The 22,202-nt window shown below is 44.2% G+C and overlaps 1 protein-coding gene across 4 annotated transcripts in view; it reads left to right on the forward strand.

Moving 5' to 3' along the window:
- LOC124303428 (zinc finger CCCH domain-containing protein 13) overlaps positions 1 to 22,202 on the forward strand; it is a 115,358-nt gene extending 93,156 nt beyond the window's left edge. For 3 of the 4 annotated variants that reach the window (XM_046760614.1, XM_046760612.1, XM_046760613.1), the window contains exons 6-14: positions 7,837 to 7,908; positions 7,987 to 8,190; positions 8,628 to 8,819; positions 8,902 to 9,130; positions 13,325 to 13,516; positions 14,669 to 14,771; positions 15,606 to 15,807; positions 15,976 to 16,154; positions 17,018 to 22,202. In XM_046760614.1, coding sequence (XP_046616570.1) covers positions 7,837 to 7,908; positions 7,987 to 8,190; positions 8,628 to 8,819; positions 8,902 to 9,130; positions 13,325 to 13,516; positions 14,669 to 14,771; positions 15,606 to 15,807; positions 15,976 to 16,154; positions 17,018 to 19,262 — 3,618 coding nt within the window. In that variant the 3' untranslated portion in view covers positions 19,263 to 22,202. The remainder of the gene's footprint in view (positions 1 to 7,836; positions 7,909 to 7,986; positions 8,191 to 8,627; positions 8,820 to 8,901; positions 9,131 to 13,324; positions 13,517 to 14,668; positions 14,772 to 15,605; positions 15,808 to 15,975; positions 16,155 to 17,017) is intronic. The other variant, XM_046760615.1, reaches the window with a different exon arrangement.

Here is a 22,202-nt window from a genome sequence, read left to right on the forward strand (position 1 = left end):
AATAATCGGAACGACGAAGACCTGCGATCGCGGCAAAGCTTCAGCCTCGTGTGAAATATAAATTGAAATTCCAACTTTTACAGTGAAGAAAAATAGTGATGAAAATAAAATTCACCCTACCTACCACCCTCTCTACTCGTTCTCTTTCCCTTCATCCTTCGAGAGGTATTTCAAACTTTAAGTGCTTTTCTGTACAACACACATCGAAACTTTTCCATGTTTTCCGTTGGCTGCTGCAGCGAGCGTTTCAAGCTCAACTCTGTACACACCCTGCGTTGATCCTGGGATAAAATAACGATCACAGTAATTTTGCGGTCGCGTATATAAATTTTCCCCCTTTATTCGTCATCAGGCTAATGGCAAAAGGCGAACGCTGCCGCTTCTGCTGCTGTTGCAGGAATCGCGAAAATCGCGAACAGCTTTTCTGCAGCGTTTGCTTGCGAACTTCCGAATCGAACCGAAGATGAGAGCTGAAAGACGGAAACGGCTCGCGGAGCCGAGCGATTTCAATTAAATCAGAAAGTCTCGTAAAAACGTCAGGGCCACCCGTTAAAGGGACGCGCTGTTGTGCCTCGCCGTTTTCCCTCCTTTCGCATCTCAGACCCTTTCGCGAATCACGCCGAATCGGGAGGAAAGATTGCAACCCCCGGCCAGCCTGCGGCCGGAAACCGACGACTTATTGCTCGTCAACTACTTCGCCGGTTCTCGCAGTATTTTCGCCAGAACTGAAATTTTCTTTTTTTTTTTTTCTTTCTTTCTTTTCCTTTGTCTTCTCTCTTGACGATGATTTTGGAATTTTATCCTGTTTCGTTAGCGCTCCGCGAGGAAGGAGGCGACTTTGGTATTGCAGCGAAGAAGCAAAACTGCCGACAACAAACTTCCGGGATTGGCTCTGCAACGTCTGGCGGTTCGCTGTTTCGACGAGAACTTGTAGTAGGGGTCGGTCGCCAGAACTTGGGGCTAGATTTATAACTCTCCGATATATCCCAGATTCCGTCTCGCTCGAGTCGTAATATCCCCGGTTTTTGGGGGCGACGCCCCGCTCAGACATCCCCAAATTGCCAAACTCCGGACGTACATATTCGCTGACGAAACGTTTGTCCGATATTATTTATCTCTTTGTTGTTTTCTTTGTTTGTTTCTTGTTTTTTTTTTTTTTTTCTTCTCTTCTTTGATACGCTGCGCATCGTCGATTGTTATAAACAAGAAAGAGCGAAAATTCCACGTCTGACAACCTGAAGTGAAAGAAAAAATTTCCGTACATCTTGAAAGTATTTCTTTTTATCCTTGTCGGCTGAGAAAGAAAAAAAAAATAAATAAAAAAAAAATAGTCAGTGAAATAACAAAAGTAATTTCAAATCTTAAATATAATAGTTGGCTAAAAATTTCTGCCTGACCGGGAAAATTGACAATATATTTGCGACGAAAATATCCGCGAAAAATGATTTCCAATTTTACCGGGAAAATCCGAATCGGTCTTATCTCGGTTGCTCAGGCGAATCGGCCGGATCCACGAACGGAGGAACGAATCCAACTCTATGAGCGACGAAACGCGCTGCATTACGCGCTTATCTTTTATGGAGCCACGCGTGTGTATGCGAGGCGAGGCTACTACGATATTCCCGATATTGGGTATAATCTTATATACATACATACATACTTATTCTACCTACTCGGGGCGAAACTGCGCCGCGGTCCAAGAGCTTCGATAATTGTGATCTACGGCCTCTCTTCGGCTGCTCCTATCTTAACGAGATATTTCTATACCGCCGCAGATATCAGAGGGAGTCGAGTTTCGGAGCTACTCGTTATGTCCTACCGGACTTTGACCCGAGTCGTTTGACTCGCTATCCTGCGGAAGCGTCCCCCGTTCTATCGCCGATTGCCTTCCCCCTCTATCCCGAAATTGGGATGAAGAATCGACACTTGAAGCTGATACGCAATTAATACTAGTTTTTTTTTTCTTTTTTCCTCTATTTCGTATGAATTTGAGCGAGCAAAAATTTTCACCAGTTGTAAACGAAAAGTTGGCGAAATCGTTGCTCTCAATTGATGGAGATTTAATCAGAACTTGTCACTCTCGATGTTCTGCATCTCTGTTTGAAATGAGAAAAGGTGAGAAAAAGAAAACGGAAGGAAGGTACGGCGGTAATTCGTTGAAAAATTAAAACTGTCAAGTAATCCGGTCTTTTCTTTCGGAGTGAAAAAGACATTGGAGCAGCGGTGTCCTTAACCCGAATCAAAAATTAGGGTGGACAAAAAACCGCCGGTGTAATTGTTCCATGCGGGATAACACGGGTAAGGACGAGGACAGTTTTCTTCCTTTTTTTGATATTCCATTGAGATGAATAAGTATCGGTTCTGTACATCGAATGATAATCAGAACATCTCTTTATTAATTATAATGTTTGTTTTTATATTTTTTACGTTGATAAATAAGTCTTGAAGTTTTTGGTTGACGGGTAATGTGAGTGTCTATTCGGAAGAATAAGAAAAACGTTTTTACTAACATGTGATAGAGTTTATCGTTAGTAACGTTACCAGAGGCGATGTAATGAGAGCACGATGAAAGATCGTGTTTGGGGTTTGACACAAGATCGTCCGTAAAAAAACATAAGTACGAAAATTATTCATTTTTAAACTGTGTTTATCAATTCTTTTACGTTTGTACTTTCTTATGAATTATTATTTTTGAAGAAAAGTGATTCGAATGCAAAACTAAAGTTTATTTAATTGTTACTTGCAATAAACGTTTGAGAATGTAAGTAATTTTTCGGAAAATTCGAAATATCGTTCTGGTTTCTACATAAAGAAACTTTATCCGATGAAACTATTTTTTCTTTCATTAGTTACGTAGAAAAAATCAAAATTTGACGTCCAGAACTCGCACTCAAAATTCGTCTTCACCCGTGTAATCTAACGGTCGAACGATTTTCTTGGAAATTATGCGCAAGCGCGGATTGCACATCTTAGAAACGGGTGGCGCATGCCGACCGGAGAGAGAGTATAAAAAGAAAATAAGTTATTATTATGTACTTAGGCAGGAAATAGGGTCGTAAATTTCATCCCGCCTCCCCGCGTCTCGCCGGATACACTCGGATGCTGTTGCCCGCTGGAGGAGGAAAAGAAACACGCTGCCAGACGGCGTTAAAATACGAGTTGTTGTCTCGTCTTGTAATAATTGCGAGTGGAGGCTACCGCGTTTTGCGAACCTCGATCCTCCTTCCCCCGATTTTCCGCAATCGAGCTTCCAGAGTATTATAAGTTTGACGGTTTTTGGTATTTTTTTTCTTCCCTTTCTTTTTCAATATTTTCCCCAAATCGGAGAATTAAAGGTGGCGAAAAACCTCGGAGCATTCGACGAGTCAGCTTCTCTGGGCGATTAAGTATTCGGCTATTTCGAGGGGCTGGCGAAGAGGGGATGAAAAAAAATGGTCAAAATATTGCGCATCGCGGACGTTAAGATTGTCCCCGGCTATTACCGAACCATAAAGGCCAACGATACGGGGCTGCTGTCAGCACCCTCGTAGTTACAGAGGGACGAGAACAGCCTGTATTAGATTACATGTGAACAGGATCGGCGAGGCGAAGCTCAAGGAATTTTTTTTACCCTCAAATTAACGCGGAATGCCTGAATTGGAGATGAAAATTTCTGTCCATTCTCCTTGTTCAGAATATACGTGATATTTGTCGACCTCAAAGCTTACGAAACAGTTGTTTTTTGATCAAATGAAGTATGAAGCTATTTTTGAGATGCGTATTGAGTCAGTGGAAAGAAACTCAAGGTAGGATTGGCGAGAGTAATTACAGCAGCATGGAAATATTTAAATGTTTGAAACGACTGTTGTATTAAATTCCCTTCTCTCTGATCATGAATCGAGAAAAGACTGCTCCGGTCAAATTGGACTCGATTGATTTCGAGTAGATTGTTTAACCCTTTGAGTCATAGTGGTAAAAATTCGTATACTACCTAATTTATATACATTTTTTATATATTTAAAGAACTTTTCAATATATTTCTTTGCGGTTTTTTGCTGTTTCTTATAGTATACCGATAGGTTTTCAATACTCGAGAGTAGTTATTACGATATAATGTAAATGATTATTGTTAGAAACAAATTGATTGAAAAAAATCGTCAAAATTGAGGAAATCGTTCATTTTCGAAAAATTACCCGTCTCTACGTATATGTGTTTTGCATAAATTATTAGATTTTGGGGTCCCTGATTACGAATCTGAAATCAGATTTTGAAAATTCAGTACGGCTGATACAATCAGTGACCCCGAAAACCCCTAAATTGATTTTTCAGACCGAATTCGAATAAATTTGAAATATTCGTTCACCGTACCGAATCCACCGTCTTGCATTTTCAAAATCTGATTTCATACTCGTCATCAGCGAGCCCAAAAAGTATCGACTGTCATCTTTTTATAAAAGTTGACCGAGCCCAATAACGTGTGACTGGAGTGGTTAAAGCAATGTTCCACGACAACTTGGACTTCCTCAAACCGCGGATCCTTTCATCCTTTTATCCTTAAAGCATTCGCCGTAGCGAATCGGAGCGTGGAAAATCCTGGCGCGTGTACCGGACATCGCGGCAAGAGTATGAAACCTCCTTGAATCAAGCGACGAGGTGGAGATGGAAGGGGATCCATAAATTTATGATAAATCCATATTTTCGCTGCGTAAGCTCGGCCGCTTCCCGGGTTCACCCGGCATAGCGCAGCTTTACGGCTATACATCGAGTGGGTAGCCTAGCCGGTATTTCAGCGTCGTTAAAGCGCTGGAAGGAAGCCAATCACGGGGCTTTTTAAGAGAGGAGGCTCCATTGGGAGTAGATGAGGGCGGCGAACGAGAGGGGGGGAGGGGAGGGGGAAGGACGAGGAAGAGGGAGAGGGAGAGGTGGGAGAAACGTAGAAACGGAGACAGCGAATCGGGCAATCCAATTAAAAGTCGGAATTAGCCAATGTAGAGGTAGCCGGGCTCGCCGTCCTCTTCATACCTTCGAAACGCACCCTGTGCAAGCTTTTTCTACACCGTTACTCTTTCGACTAATTTCTGCCAGCCTTGCAACTCATTACAGGTATGATGCCCCGACTCCCGTCGTTCGCTCTTCGTCTCGAGTTTTTTTTTTTCCTTCATCTCTTTCCTTTTCCTTCTTTTCTCTTGTTTTATTGAGCAGAGGGTTAAAAGCATCTACGGTAATAATTGGGCTTGGTATATATACATAATTAAATAATTATACCGGTATTTAGGAATATTAAACGTCAGATGACGGTCGTTTCACGGAGTTACATCGTAATGTTGGACCGAATGTTGGTAGAAATGGTTTTAGTGAAAAATTTTAATTCGATTCAATACTTTGTGGAATTATATGGAGATCGCTTCATTGAAGCAAGCAATTATAGTTTACATCATTGCACGAGCTGACGAGGTGAATTGTCAATTTCAATAGAGGGATCCGGCATTCGTATTTACTCGAATAACATGGAGCTGTTTGCGTCGACGTTATGCAATCCCGACGATACGATGCTGTGGATCCATTGATAAGAGCAGGAGTGGAAAGCGGAATATATATAGAATTGAGTGGCTTAAGTTGGTGGCTTTGCAGTAGAGAGGTTGTCGTAACCGAATGCTGCTAATTATCGTCGGTTTTAATGACTCATTAACCGACCTTTGCTGCGAGCACATTGTATGGCACAAAGCTTAGCTATTATCTTCCAAAGAACTTGCAGTTCGGCGTAAGACCCGCGCGTCACCAGGGATCGTGAATTTCCAGAAGACGTAGAGAGAGAGAGAGAGAGAGAGAGAGATAAAGTAACAACAAAAACGAAAACAAGAAAAAAAAAAAAAAAAATTGCGCGCGCGTCGCATCAAACAGACCAATGAATAACAAAAAAAACTGTACCCACGGATATTTCACCCGATATTTTAATCCGATTAAAAACGAAAAAGAAAATACAAGCAAAGCGACGCGGAACTTCATACATATACATGATGTAGAAGTAAAAGCAAAAATCATGACAAATGTGGGAAAAGGGAATATACCTACGTATAGATATTCGTATGAATCCCACGACTCTCGATCGCCAGGTTCGTCGGTATATGCATAGCTATACAGGGAAAATATTACCGAAGGGAACAGAATTTATCACCTCTTGTTTTCTCCTCGTGAAGTGTTTTCTTTTTTTCTCTCTCTCTCTCTCTTTTCATTTGTTTCTTTTTTCAGTTTTTACGCCTGGAATTTAAAATTTTTTTTACTCGCATTGCGATTTCCGATCCATGATAACCGATCAGCAATAATATAGTTGTAGTTGTGTACATAGCTACTGCACTCTCTGGTATTTCGTTCTTCCTTTTACTTTTTTCATTCGCAGACATATAATTTACGCGTATGCGCTGCGCTCGACAACGAAATGAACTACCTAGTAATTAATGTTTATTGTTGATGGAACAAAAAGAAAAGAAAAAAGGTGATAAAACGAGAGAGAGAGAGAGTTGGGAAAAAGAGCAGGGATCACACGACCCGCAGTGTATAAAGCACCCTGATTTTTTTTTCTCTCGATATTCATCACACCGATCCGACGACGCGCAGTCGACGTGCCGAACGTGTGATTGAAAATTACTGCAGCACGAAGCGCCGATCCTACGCTTCCCACGCAATATGTCAGGGTGCAGGAAAATAGAAAAAATAAATAAACGAGAAAAAATGAAAAATAAGAAATAAAAAATTCAAATAAATCCCGAAGCTGGAGGCGCAGCGTATAAAATTTACACGCGGCCTTAAGGGAACCGCACGGACAACTCGAGCCGTGGTAATACTACTTGGAAAGTTGAGCGTGCGGCGCGTCAGACTCGGGCTGATACTACTTAGAGCTGCAACGCTTCGCGCGCTCGATTTAACCCGCAATTCGTTCCTCCTTCCACTACACTCGGCTCTCTCTGTTTCTCTCTTTCTTTGCGACTCGGTCCAATTCCGCGTTACTGGCACTGCTGCAGGGATATGTGCTCAACGGATTTATTCCGAGGATGTAATCCTTCGGTCGATACTTTGTTTCGAGACGCGCCGACTATTCGCTATCAGTTGCTTCGACAAGATCCCAGGCGGCGACGTAACGTCTAAGCCGGGAATAGTCGGGGAATTTCGTCAATCGAGAAAATTTAGGGAAAAGTGAGGGAGTTGTAGAAAAAACGCACTTTTTCTATAAGTCGTTTTCAAAAATGTTATTGTTTAATTTCTTATTATTTGTGTGAAATGAAAGAATAATACGTGTTTTTCTAGATCCGAATTAATATACATTCAAGGTGTAAAACTTGTGGGGTTTTTTATCGTAAAAGCTGCGCAAAACGTCAGGGAATGTTATTTGAGGAAATTTGTCCTGCGAAACTCGAAATAACTTCGTACCGAGGTGGAGAGAATAATGCGGATCGTGGGTTAAATTCAAATTTGTGCGACCGCACCTTCGCCTGTATCCACACGGTATCCGAATGTCAGACAGATATCTATTTTCGTCAAAGTTTCCAGTGGTTCCAGTTACCGCATTGCTCTAATACAAACGCACCGATTGGACAAAGGGAATCTCCTGCGGTTTTACAGTCTCGTCCTTTGATCTTGCCACGTAGTCGGCATCAATTAAACGAGTGCACGTATTGCGGCGGTGGGAATTCATACGTACGGCGGTTATGTTATACATATACTATACATCTGCGTAATTATCGTCATGCAGAAGCGGCGAGAAAATTAATTTCATTCTGAGTTTACCAGCTTTTTGAGGATCTTCGTTTTATTCGATTAAAACAGTGGTAACTGAAATTGAATTTTCGATTGTGTTACAGCTGAAGGCGTTCTACGTCGATTTACTCGTACCGCTTGAGACGAATTTGGAGAAGGACACGAAAGTGGTGCAGGTACGTGTCGAAATTCAAGTGAAAAATCATCAGCCATTGATCGACGATGGCTAATCGACGATAACTTTGAATTTTTAGAGCGAGCAAAAGAGATTCTTACAGCAGCACAAGACGCGTTCGGAAACTTACAGCAAGGCTGCGGCTACCATTAAGAAACAACGAAAGAAATCCAGGGGTGCGAGCAAAAGCGGATTGGCGATGGACAAGGAGCTTAAAAACATGCAGATACTCGAGGAGGAAAAATCTAAGCTCGACGCTTTCTGCGAACAGAGTTTGAAGAACGTAAGCATTTGGGTGGTCCTTGTTTAGGGTGTTGGCCATTTTTTTTTTTTTTTTTTTTCTCAGGGCCACCCTCGAATCGATTTCAAATAATTCAAAATCAATTCCCGAATCTTTTCACATTTTCATCTCAACTCTAACCCGTGCGCCTCCAAAAGGATGGATTTCCCCGTTTAAAATTCACGTGTTTCAGACGCATTGTTATCGTATATTTTATTCTCAGAGTAATAATGTTGAAAAAGAAATTGAGGAAAAAATTCGTCCACCACCCTAGTAAGCGTGGATGGAAACCGAACGTTTATCCAGACGTTACTGACTCTCGGGGACGATTTTAATACCTTTCGAGGCAGTTCCACCCCTTCCTACGTTCTGCAATTTGTTACCTAATTCGGTGAGCTTAAACTCTCGTAATAAATGTCTTATCCTCCTGCGACGAACAGGCGATGACTCAGGAACGGCGGAGATACGGTTTCGTTTTGGAAAGGCAATGCTCGCTGGCAAAGCATTACGTGAGTTTTCACGAAGTGGCGCTCGCGGCGCTTCATCCCTCGGTTGACGAGTGGCGCGAAGTTGCCGGAACTCGGGAATACCTGCCGCAATCCGTCGAGGACATGTTCGCCTCTCGACTCAGGGTGAGTTTGGAGGGAAAGTTTGAAGCCCTGGTCGAAAGCCACGGAATCGCACGCCTCTCATTTCCTCCTCATTCTTCCACAGCAAGTGTCCTTCTGGCCCGAAGACGATGAGAACGGCGGCTCGGAACTGACACTCAGCTCGCAGTTACGCAAGACTCGAAGCATGGACAGTTCTTGTCTCGAATTGCGACTCGGACCGCCACCCGGAAACAATGCGACACAGAATCACGGGCCTCCCCTTCATCACATCGCCTTGTCGCGAGCACGATCCGAGGCCAATCTTCACGCCTCGAGCCTCTCTCTGGGTCCAGGTGAGTCGTGATTATTTAATGAACTTGCAGTCAATCGAATCCACTCGTCCTTTGATAAAAATCTTCAACTGCTGATACTTGCGGGGCATTCCACGACAACTCGGTAAACGGTTCACTATGAAATTTGTTAATTTCACCATGAATTTTTTATACGTCACTAAGACCTCTGAAGATCCTTCAAGAAGATTTTCAACATTTTTTAATCACGCCTCGTTAGCCCATGATTTTGTAAACCCATCTCAAAAACAACTAATTCGTGTTGTATGAAACAAGAAAAAAAAACATGTAATGTTTTGGAATGTAATTTTTTCTCGCGAAACGGTTCTTCCTTTTCATTTTCTTTCGACGTCTGTTCAGGCACTGTCACTTCTGAATCGAAGCGCGTAATTTTACTCGTTGAACCGTGCGCGAGTCCGCAGAGTTATTTGCTGTGAACGGGTATTGAATGCTACGCAAAATGTACGTGCGAATGTAAATCGGTACGCAGGTGTGCGCGTCCTCCCTTTCTATTGGTAATATGTGTCGCAAATACGAAAAGGGACGAATGTTTGCATTCCCGTCGATTTCGCGCTAGGCGAGTATCGAGGATTTTCACCCTGTTTACCGTTAGTTTCCCCTCCTTCGTCTATACGGACCAAAACGTTCGAGGCACACGCGTGCCGAATTATTGGTTACATTTTGCCAATTCCTGAACCGTGCAAATTCCAGCTCCCTGAGCCTTTCAATTAACCGTCTCTGACTACGCATCGCTGATAATTAAGCGGACTGATATTGGACGAAAAAAAAGTGTTTTCCAGAAACGAGACAGAAAAAAGCTGCAACTTGATAAAAAAATAAATAAATAAATAAAAGATATATTATTTGACCGCGAGTAAATTTTACGCCCGAATCTCGCCGACCGAAGTACGGAATTTTTGCATCTTTGCAACGTTGAATGCTCGAAATTAAATTCGCACAGGTAGGTGGAAGCATGCGCGTCTAAACAAATTGAATAAATTAACCGAGCGGAATGCCTTGCTTACCGTGCCGCAAGTTATGAAAGTCCGAAGGACGACGTGTAACCATTGTTACCTACTCTCCGCATACGGAATTGCTTGTGTAGCAAATCCACACTTGTAGATACGTACAACGGCGCGGATTCGTATCCGCTTGACGCATTCCTTCACAGTCGAATCCCCGCATCGGCCTCTTTACAGTATTTCATCATTGAATTCCAGCATAACTTGAAAGTGAGCCTGTGATTCTTTGACGGTAAACTCACGCGTGTGACAAATAGCTCTGCGTAAATCCTGTGTGAAGAAAAAAAAGAAACGAAAAAATATTCCAAAACAAAGAGAAATTTTATCAAGTTTGATACGATTTTAATAGTAAGTACATTATGAAACAAGGGAATAATCGACTTTTATTCCTGTGTTACGTATTCGACTTTATTGCCGACTCAACTCTGGGTGCATTATTGACTTGAAGGTTGTTTTCTTTTTATGTGTAAGTGTGATCTATCAGTTAAAAAACTGTAATATTATTGAAAGGTAATAATAATACAGAGAAGTGTAGGTCAAAATCGAAAAGGAAGAAAAGAAAGAGAAGACTAGAAAAATTGAAAAACTAATTTGCGGAAAATATAACACCATATTTCCCGCAAGTGCTGGGGAAGAGTGATATTTTTTACTCAAAGATTAGAAAGAAAAGTAAAGAGAGATTAATATATTTATTTCGTCCCGCTTTTGAGAGAAAAAAAATTGAACATTACGGTTGAGTCGGGAATAAATATAGTATCGTGATATTTCACGTTAATCGAAAGAATTTCTGAGATCGCAGATAATTTAAAAGAATCTTAGCTCGGTAGACGTTCGGCTTGAGTATCGCGAAGATTGAAGTGAATGTTCGCATAAGGAAATATACATCGTATTCAAAATTGATGGATCGAATACAGAGCGGGAATCAAGTGCGAGAAAGAAATGGTGGATTCCTGACGGATTACAAAGATAAAGAACAGACGTGAGAGGAGAAGTACGTGAGCTTCGGTGCAGGACGACCAGCACGCGGAAATACCGTAGGGATGACTTTTAGGAGGAGGGGGTTGAAAAAGAAGGGGACACATTTTCCCATCCCGCGGGTAACACGTCCCTGCGAAGCCGCCTCCGGAGGAAATATCGCAGGGCGGTAAATAACTAATGCGTAACACGCGAGCGTCTGTTCGAGTTGATAAATCGTTCGATTTTGAAACGCCGCTCGCTTCAGGCAGCCCAGCTCTTTTTAATACCCAACAAACATGCCGTTCAACCTTCGATTACCCGCCTCTTCCTGTCTCACCGGCGATAAACCGACCCGCTCAATTCGCCAATTTTATCGCCTCGCGGGCACCGCGATGAATAATTTCCGTACTGCCGATTAGCCCATGCTCCAGCGGTTTCGTTCTGTAATGTATGTGCGAAAAAGGTGGTGGGCTTAAATGTCCGAAAGCGGCAAATTCCGAATTTTTTGGTGGCGAAACTCAGAGTAAAGGAATCAAACTTTGACGAAACATCAAAGTTTCGAATGGTCCAAAATCAGAGGCTCAAAGTTCGGAAAGGAGAAAATGCCGAAAGGACGTAGCTCCGACGAGTCAAAGTTTCGAAAGTGCGAAATTGAGAAATTTTTTAAATCTGATATATCGAAATTTCCGAATGATCCGAGATTTTGAGTTCTGTGAATTTCTGGCTTGGTGAAATTTCATCACTTTAATCTTTCTTTGATTTGGATTTTCCATATTTTTACGTTCGGAATCCTGGTCATTCCGATTTTCGGTATTTCTCGTATTTTACACCCACTCGTCGAGTAAACTACTCTGTGTGAGTATATTTCTCTATCGTAAGTTTACTTTCCGGAACTTTGCTCCATCGTACCTTGAATTTTCGGGATATTGCATTTCGGAACTTTGAACCGTCGGCTTTCCGACCATTCGAAACTTTGTTGTTTCGTAAAGATTTAATTTCTTTACTTCAAGTTTCGCCGGCAAATAATTCGGATTTAGGCGTTTTCGGAAATTTTTAAATTCGGAACTTCAAACCCGTTCCCGAAAAAGTACATAGCTAAGACCAAAAAAGAAAAAAAAAGGTACACAGAAACAATACATTCGTACACGTTATGCCGATAAAGGCTCGTGGAAATGATTGAAGCACTCGCACCATCCACAAGAATTTCATCAAATAGTTATCTGTAACGCGTCGAGCGGACACTGATCTGGCTCTGTTAGAAGGTGGCAAAAAATTGCAAGAGTACAGGGAACGATTTGTCATTCAAGATGCTAGAAAAGGCGACGTGTATCTCAGACGGACCGAGCTGCACGGAGGAGCAAGAAGAAGAAGGCAAAACGTGATACACATAAGTCAGACGCGCGGCAGGAAAGCTGATAAGCTTTATCGAGATCCGGAGTGAACTTTTCGCCGGTTGTTGCAAGCTCGAGGACAACGCGGCGCGTGCATGCACATGCCGTTGTAAATCGAGTCTGGTGAATCCCCGGGGGCGTTTCGAGTGTGCAGTCACTGTGCTCCGCACCGCATGTGTAACCCGGTACTTGGAGGTCGTCCCCTGGGTCGGCGGGCAGACGACGCGACTGTCCTCGACTACGGGCCACGTCCTCGACAAAGAGGAAGAGTTCCCGAGTTCCTCGCCGCTCTGGGACTCCCCCGCAATTTACGTCCTCCAGGATGCAGAACTTCCGGATACAGTTTGCGGAAAAACGAGACGGATTCGAGGGGCGGGATGTTACGGGACGAAATTTCTTTTCAGGCTGCAGCGCGACATGAATAATTTTTTAATGAAACTAGACGGTTAATTGATTGTTCGAATAATGATTGATTGAATTTTGAACGCGCTCCTCGGACAATCATGTTTACCTACATCGGATAACGCAGTTGTTTGGACAGTAGCTTAGGGAGAATTATAAACTACAATACGGTGCGTAAACAGGACGAATCAATTTACAGGCTTCGCTTGTATCGGATTTCACAATCCTGGTTCGTTGATTGTACCCGGGAGTGAATAGCAAGAACGGGATAATGAATTCATTGTGTAATATTCGATTGAGAAAATTGCATCATGATTCAAATTGCCGGAACATCTGTTGAAATCTTATGAGATCGAAGAGTTGAGTCTTTCTATTTGTAAAAATAAAAAACTGTAACTAGACAAAAAAAATTTCTCCACTTTCAGAGGCCCCTGAAACACCGCCGAGGCCAAGATCAATGGCCCCCGCCTCTCGCAGCAGCGGAATGGGGGGCGTAGGTGGTGTTGGAACGGGGGGCGGTTGGGGTGACGCGCCTTTGGCGAGGGCGCTTTTCGCCTACCTTAGTTCGGGGGAGAACCAGCTGAGCTTCTTGGAGGGAGACTTGATCGCGCTGATGGGTGAGTAGCCGAGTAAAAGGAGGAGAAGAATGAATGAAAAAGGAAAGAAACAATGATCGAAAAACTTGGATTTCTTTTTCCGCACTCAACGATAAAGAGGCCCAATTTTTATTATCGGCATTCGGTCGAGCGGCAGAGCCAATTATTTATGTTCGGATCGGTGAACAGCATGCAGTTCAGTGAGTGACTGTATATTTCCGGCATTCAAATACCGTTTCGAGATTGCAACTTGCGTACGATGCACAGCGAATTCGCTGGCCATTAGGCGAAGTGCCTTCACGGTCATTGCACAAGCGCGAATTGCGGGGCTGAACAGCTAGCCGGCTAGTATAAATCCCAGAACGCGTATCGATATCGCTGCTCTTTGAAGAACCTTCGTTCTTCCATGAATTTGTGTTTTTAAATCTGCGGAGTCTCGCCAAATATCGAATCAAGTTTCATGGGAATTTATTTCCACTTGGGAAAGACATTGGCAGAATTTTTGCGTTGAAATGCGGAGGTGTAAAAAGCACCGTCGTGACTCTGCAGTGCTCGAATCATTCCTCCATTATTTACCCAGCCCCGTCGCAAACATGAATTATTATTTATCAGCCATAAGTGAGCGAGCTGATTCAATGTTCTTCTTCACGTGTAATTACGAGGCCCAGTTTCGCGGGCCTAGGTCACATTCCACTCGTGTTTTCGAATTTTGAATTTCAATGCTGAGGAATTTTCCGGGCAGTCTGGAAGGTGACAGGCTGAGGATGGAGAAGCAGGTGCAATTTAAGTGTCTTGAAAGTGCAGCGCGTTGAGACGGGTGCAAAGAGTAGTCGAGTAAATTTTTAACGCCCCTTAAACGCCTCTTCACTTTCTTCAGACGAGTCGCTATGTGCTGGCAGACGCTAGAAATCCCGTTTCAGATCTCACATAGCGGCGTAAAACAGCAGGGTGGTAAAATTTTCATAACTTCTCTGTATTCGCGATGAATAAAGTTTGATCCCAGAATTTCAACACTAACACTTACAACCGACGGACAGTTGTTCCTGGGACCATTTGTACCCTTTCTTGTCATTCCTTCGCAGGATACGTTCTTCTGGACTGAAGCTTAGACTCTGAGTCAAATGTTTGAACAAATCGAGTTTTTAAACGTTGCCTTGTTTCTCATTCGCACAGGTGACAGACAGAAGGGATGGCAATTTGGGGAGAACCTGCGTACTCAGAGCTCAGGCTGGTTCCCTCTCGCATACACCGAGATCATCATCGACGAAACTCTTGGGTGAGTGACTTGTACTGTACCAAGTTCTTCCATTTTGCACGAATTCCCGTTCCTTGATCCCATCGATCCGAAATTTCCCTTTTAAACGGCTCTGAAACGAATCCTTAGAGATCCCTTCTCAACACAGTTTCTTTGGCAGAATAACTGGATAAACAAACCTGTTGAAACTTTTCTCATTCTTTGTTTCTTTTCTTGTTACGTCACCTTCTCAAGTTGGGACGACCGGCCAACCGAGTCATTTTGCTGAAGAAAATGGTAACTCATGTTAATAATTTTCTACGTAGCACCTATAATCATCTGCAATTGTCCACGGTGATTATCTGCGGCAGGTCTCATTTCGCACCACAATTTTTATTTTATTTTTTTCTCTATTTCTTCTCTTCATCAGCCATAATACATTAAAGATCCATTTAGTTTTGCTAAAGAGATCGACATTGAAACGTGATTGATAATCCAAGTTCCGGCAGTTTATCGACATCGAGAACGTTGACGAGGTACATTTAAACCATAAAATACCCTCACGAACCACATAAATCAACCCCAAATAGTCCAGCCCGTCGACTTACTTACCAGTCTCCCTGCATCTTCACCCTCGCGACGAATACGGGAAGTGCAGAAGAGGCCTTCTTAACGCCTTGGCAGACAAGTGCCGCGGGGCAGAGGGGGAGACTCCGGCAATTGCATTCCTAGGCTGCTCGGCCATTCAACGCTCCCCGAGATACTTAGGGACCTTTAGACCTCGACGTTCCAATCTCCCCCTCCCACGACTTTGAGCGTCTCATTCGGTCTCTCTACGGGGTCCCCTGATAACGAGAGACTCTCCTTCGCCCCCAGGTCGCCGTCCCGCGCCTCCAACAGCGGACGGACACCCGAGCCGAGAGTCGTACCGCCGTGCAAACCGCCGCCGTCTCGGCCCCCCGTCACTCCAGGAGTCGAAGAGGGCACCTCGAGCAACAGCAGCCACACACCCACCAACATGTCGAACAGCAACAGTTCCCAAACGATCACGACGCCGACGTCTCGACAGGCCAAATCCGTGAGTCCAATTACCCACTATATGACTAATTTTCAGGTTCACCGCGAGCTTGCCAATGTCATCTGGCACGTTGGTTTGGCCTGGTTCGAACACCCCTTACGGGTAAAAACAAAGAGACAGTTTTCGACCCCGATCCCTGACGATGCCACGTTTCTTACCCTTCCGCAGATGCGGCCCTCCGGAACCCTGCCCGCGGCCTTGGCCGGCGGTCGCCGAGTCCAGCCTCCCGTGCCTCCGGTCCCCCCACCCCAGGCCATCACCTCCTTGCACAGCAGCAACGACAGCGGATTCTCTAACGAGCCTCCGGTCCATCCTGACATCGATTACAGCGACGACGAGGCCATCAGGTGAGGGGTAGATTGTGTTTGTTCGCCTCTTCTCGGTTTTGTTTTCTATTCGAATACTACGAGGCACCATTTGCAACGCGGCGCAGATCGCCTTGGAAGCCAGACTTTTACTGGCTTTGTGATATTTTTCTGGCTTGGTTTTTTGGCACACGGTTTTCGCTCACGACTGATCATATTCTTCATGGAATTCTGGCACGCGTGTTGTACAGATATTTTTGTTGATGTTTCTTTTTTTTATTATTCTCTGTTACTTGGACAGGAATTCATACTGCCAAATTGATCCTTTGACTGGATAATAATGATGATACATAGAAAAAAAATGTATGTGTAACATAATATCACGTAACAACGATCCATCAAGCTATTGTATGAAGGAAGCTCTGGACATGGAAATGGTGCAGCTGCGGTATATTATTGGTTACGTTTAGCGCATAGTAAGGACTCGGGACACACACACCATATGTGGGATGGTGGTCGGTGCACGGCAAAGAGTCTGCGTTAAAATTCCGCAAGGTTTTCTCCTTTTTCAAAATAACGAATTTTCAAGCTTTTTAACCCTATCCCTTTTGTCTTGTCTTACTTTCTTCTATTTTATTTGCGTTCTGTACTATCCGGAACGCGATACGGAAATCGGCATCAATCGGTGGCGGAGCTTTGAAACTGCTTGGATCTCTTTCCTTGTACCATCGTGCTTTTTCATTTTTCACCCTGACTTGTACAGTGTCTGTAAGCCAGCCTCGTTTATCTACATCCCCGTCTGTTTGTTTTCTTTGTTTTCCGTCATGCCTTATCACCTCGTCATCCCGAAAAAAAAACACGAAAACAAAATTAAAAACAAAAAAAAACAAACATCAACTCCAAAGCAGGCAGCGACGTAAGCCCCGAGCGGAGAGAATCGCGGATGCTGACAGGGTACAGGGGACTCAGCAACAGCACGCGAGGGAAGACGGGGGAACAATGACCAAGGAGTGGCAGAACGACTCCTGGAAGACCATACCGAAGGACGAGAACAGCTGGCAGCTATACAAGAACGCGATGGACCTATGGGACAACGTCGATCAGGGTACGGGGGGCGGCGACAAGCCGGAAACGCGGTACCATCAACACGTCGAACGGGAGCGCGAGGAAGCGGATACCCCGAGGATCGCGACGAACCCTCGAGCATACGCGAGGAACTCGGTAGAGCGAAGCAGCAAGGCGGGAGGCGAAGCTTACGAGCGAAACGGAGAGTACTCGAGCGACTACGAGGGGCGGGCCCGACGACCCAGGGAACGACCGAACCCCAACCAGCGGAACAAGTTTCGGGATGAACCTGCGAGTCCCCCGCGATACGCGCAGCGGCGAACGACGAAGGTCGCGACTCAGGAGCAGGAGTACAAGTCGGAGAAGCAGAGCGGGCCCGGGAAGTACGGGGCCAACGAGTACACGCCGAGGTACGAGAACAAGGCGAAGAAGTACTACGAGGACGACGTGACCGACGGGAACGAGCAGAGTGGGATGAGCAACGTACGCCGAGGGTACAAGCCTGTATCGCAGTGCGAAACTCCGACCGGCTACGACGAGGACGCTAAGCCGGAATCGGACTCGGACGAGGAGAGCACCGTAACTCTACCGGAAACCGGACGCAAGGTCGAGCACATTGCGCAGAAGCTGGAACAGACAGCGCAGAAGTACGCGCGGGGTTTGAGTCCCGCTAAATTCGTCGATCCGGGGACCGTTGCCGAGCTTAAGGAGGAGTACAAGGACTCTCAGGATGACGCGGAGGGCAGAGGTTACGACAGGGAACGCGAGAGGGAGAGGGAACGGTACTTCGAGAGGGAGAGAAACTTGGAGAAGAATCGAAGGGTCGAGCGGGCTTCGAGTCGGCGTTTCGACGAGAGGCCCAGACCGCCGTTCGAGGAGGCCCCGGATCGGCCGAGGCTTCCGCCTTACCGGGAACGACGGTATTCGGAGAAGGAAGAGATTTACGGGGAGACGGTTGGACGAGGGGGACGCGAGAATTCGGGAGTAGACGGCAAGGATCGCGGGTACGAGTCTAACTTCGAGACGAAACTGGAGCGCAGCAAAGTCGCGGAGAAGTTGAACAGGGCCGATCAGCGCGGGCAGAGTCCTCTAAAGTTTGACAAAAACGGACAGAAGATCACCAATCACAACGACACGAACTACAACAACAACAACAACAACAACAACAACAACAACAACAACACCCTGCAGAAGAACGAGAAACGCCTTACCTCCCGTCACGGGATGTCGAATTTTGAGACAGACGGCAAGGGACCGAAACTCGTGAAGCGGACCAAGTCCTTCTGGCGATTCCGGCGCGACTCGGACGTCCTCGAAGGCATGGCGCTTTGGCAGCATCGCTCCCTCGTCGACATACCGAAGATGCTTAAACGCGAAGAGGCACGAGAACGACGAGAGGATCACGAGCGCGGAACATCGACGGAGGATCGCGACCATTCGCCGGGGGGGCGGGATCCCGAAGGGGGACATCGGGCGGCTAGGGAACGGCCACGCGACCGAGAAAGGGGGGCGGAGGAGCCGAAACCCGCGGAGAGGATACACAAACCGGAAAGATCCGGGGAGCAGCAAGCTTTTTCCGACGATTTCCCCACACCCGCGGAAAGGCCGAAGGTCAGCGAAAGGTCCGAGTACCGGATGCAGCAACAACAGCAGCAGCAGCACGAGGAACGCGCGTATTTCGTGGGGAATATATCGAGGAAAGCGATACTGGAGAATGAGCGCAAGCGCAGCCTCGAGGCCAAGCAGAACATGGTCGTCGCCGAACTGAAGGTGACGAACGAGACGAAGAAGAGCGAACGCCGTAAGAAGGCCTACGGCGACGACGATGACGGTCTTATTCAAAATTTCTCCGACACCGAGGCTTCCGACGAAGAGTCTACGTACAGCTGCATCGTTGTCAAGGATCAGGTTGTCGCTGAGAAGACTTTACTGCCGAGGACCAAACTCCGCAAGGACGGTGACAGGGATAAAGGGTGGGGACGGGAGAGGGAAAGGGATAGGGAGAGGGAGAGGGAGAGAAACACTTGCGGGCCTTGGTACGATCTCTGGGGGGTCGATCCTTCCGTAAAGAGTAAGAAACAGTAAATGCCCGCGGCGTTACCACGGAGGGGAACGATCGGAAACATCGCTACTTTATTTTTATCGTTTGTTATTGTTCTTCGCTGCATTTTATGTAACGCCTAATTTTATGTTTAACACACCCGTGTGACCTTTTCCGTTTGTTTCTGTTCAATTTTATCTACAACGCATACGTTTTGGAAGATACCGCGAGGAGAAATCGGTACCACTTTTTTTCAAGTCGATAATAAAATTGTTCCAACAATTCCTCCATGCCGAATATCAATAGAAAATGTTATTCCTTTTCTGTATTTATGGACCTCTCGTTCAATTTATTAAATTATTACTTTACGGAGACGTTAAAGAAAGAGGGAATTGAAAAAATTGTACCGATTTTTTTCCGCGTCATTTCGTCTTACGCGTATGGCTCTGAGATCTTCTGTCAGTGTGCGATGTGTGAATTTTTTAATTTTTCCTTGTATGTAACCCTGTTCACCTAAACGTGCAAAAACATTTTACGCCCCGAGGTTTACCCTCCAAATTATCTGTACATCATGATGTTTACTTTAGCGAGGGAAGAGAACGGGAGAAGAAGAGGGAAAAAAAAATGAAATAACGAGGGAGAGTGAAAGAGTGGAATAATTCTGTCCAGAGGGTGATGATGTGACGGAGGGTGAGCGGCGGGGTGTTGAATCGAGAAATTTGGCGTCGCTGAAGAGCTTTTTGCGGATACATGTTTTGTGTGTTGCTGTTATTTTTCACCCCATCCCCTTGTTTTTGCCTTTGTTTTTCGACCTCCGCACGATAAACATTAAAACACGATCGAGGGGCGCATCAAAAAGTCATTCAAACTTCCCTGAATTACTTTACTTGGCAGGAAATGGCCGGCCCGATGTTGGCTCTCCCAGAAGCAAACAACACCCGCGTCCACACAATTGCAAAATCTCGATAGTATTTTGTTGTTTTTTTTTCTTTTCTTCTTTCTCTTTTCACGGATAAACTTTATAATCGCAGCTGTCACACACTCTTGCGTATTTCAAAGCTCTTAAGCACCGATCAAAATATCGATAAAAAATTTTGCTTTTAGATTACTTTTTCTTCTTAATAATTTATTACTATGTTATGATTTGAGGCACAACGATTTAAAAAAAACAGTACTACACAATACTCCGGTCTCGTAAATACGTATGAGGTATACGCACAGAGATTATTATTATCGTTATTGTTATTATTATTTAAACATATATTTAACTATAATGTATTCTTTTTTTTTTTTTTTTTAATCATATGCATACGAAACACTGCTTTGCATCAGGTAAAAATTCACAATGACTGCAAAGTGAAAGGGAATTTTATGCACATTTATCACGAATGTTGCGGTAGAGAAAAACTTCGCTCCCATCATCGATCAGCGTTGCGACGAAACCAAGGCGAGCTGAAGTATATGTATAAATGGTGCTTGAAATTTCATCGATGCAATGAATGGAATTTCTTTTTTAAAGGGTGCGAGGAGAGTGCGTCACGCACGTTTATTTACGAAGATTACGAGTAGATGATTAACGTCCCGCAGGGGTAGTGCATGCTATGGTGTCGGTACTAACCTGGGATTATTTCAGGGGGAACATATTCGCAACGGTGAAGCTCCGCAAGACGAAGACCAACGACCGATCGGCACCGGCCTTGTCATGAAACACGCTATTGTTATAGATCGAACGAAGAATAAAAATCTTATCACATTCCACGGTGTGAATGTTCGTCCATCACGTTGTTCGAGAACGCCATGCATGTTACGAATAAAATACACACGTCATAGGTGCAATATAGGAAGAAGAAATTATTTCAAATTATATGTATAGAAAATAATAAGCGGTTATTTTTCACTGATAACACGGTGTGACTCGTGTTTCATCGGGGCATTAGTAAAGTAATTCGTTGTTATCGATTGTGCAGAAATAATAGCTACGATGCGAGAACGAGAATTTTATCAAAATTACTCTGAAGGCGAGAGAATAGTGAAAGAAGAAGAAAAAAAAAAGGAAAACGTATCAAGCTCTCATTTTTATTCACCGGTTAGGTTACTAGAAGAAAATAATTTTTTATACACACACGTATTCGTCCGATACATGTAAAAAATGAAAATAAAAAATAAATATGTATAAATTATAAAAATACGACACACCAAACTCACAGGAATTGAACTTTTCCAAAAGTGCGAAATAATCAAATACGCAAAACTTTGTCTTGTTTAACCGACTGACGGACAGAGAGTTAGGCTGTAGTAGTCTGATCTAACAATAAGATAAAATTTTGTCGGATTTTAAAAAAGGTGCTCAACTGTTCACATATTCTCACGAACTTCTCTATGGGTGGGAGGATAGCAGAGTCAAAGACAGTAACGTTATCCATCTTCAACGGTATAAACACTCGTTTAAACCGTGATTTTCACTCTTCCAATTATTTTCATCTCTATTTTTGTCTAGCATTTTCCTGTCACGTCAGATCGAGATTCGAGCTTTGAGCCTCCTACGCGTTCCCGTCAATTTCTTGCTATCGCTCATTTCCATTACGATTATTATTATTTTCTCGTTCTCATTTCCATCCCCTCGGGACTCGATACTTGAAATTTCTACAAAAAAAAGAAAAAGAAAAAGAAAACAACGTCTTGGAAGTTTCTTCGCTTGAGAAGAAAATAACTAAGAGAAAAAGAAATAGAGGTTCGACAACGTTCTCCCGCTGGATACATTTGTCAGTCAAGTGTGTGATCTCAGCTGTTCTAAAATTCATCCTTCAACGAGTGTAAATAACAATAATTGAATTTTTACAATGTCTGCATTACGTCTTTCATCAGGGGTTAACCGACGCATGAGTTTCAACTTGAGGAAAAAAAAAATATGTAAAAAATACCGTCAATACCGAGAAAATGATAAGGGAAATAATTTGATCACGTTACATATTTCACATCAGCTG

This window comes from Neodiprion virginianus, chromosome 4 (assembly GCF_021901495.1).
Source record: "Neodiprion virginianus isolate iyNeoVirg1 chromosome 4, iyNeoVirg1.1, whole genome shotgun sequence".
Lineage (NCBI taxonomy): Eukaryota > Metazoa > Arthropoda > Insecta > Hymenoptera > Diprionidae > Neodiprion > Neodiprion virginianus.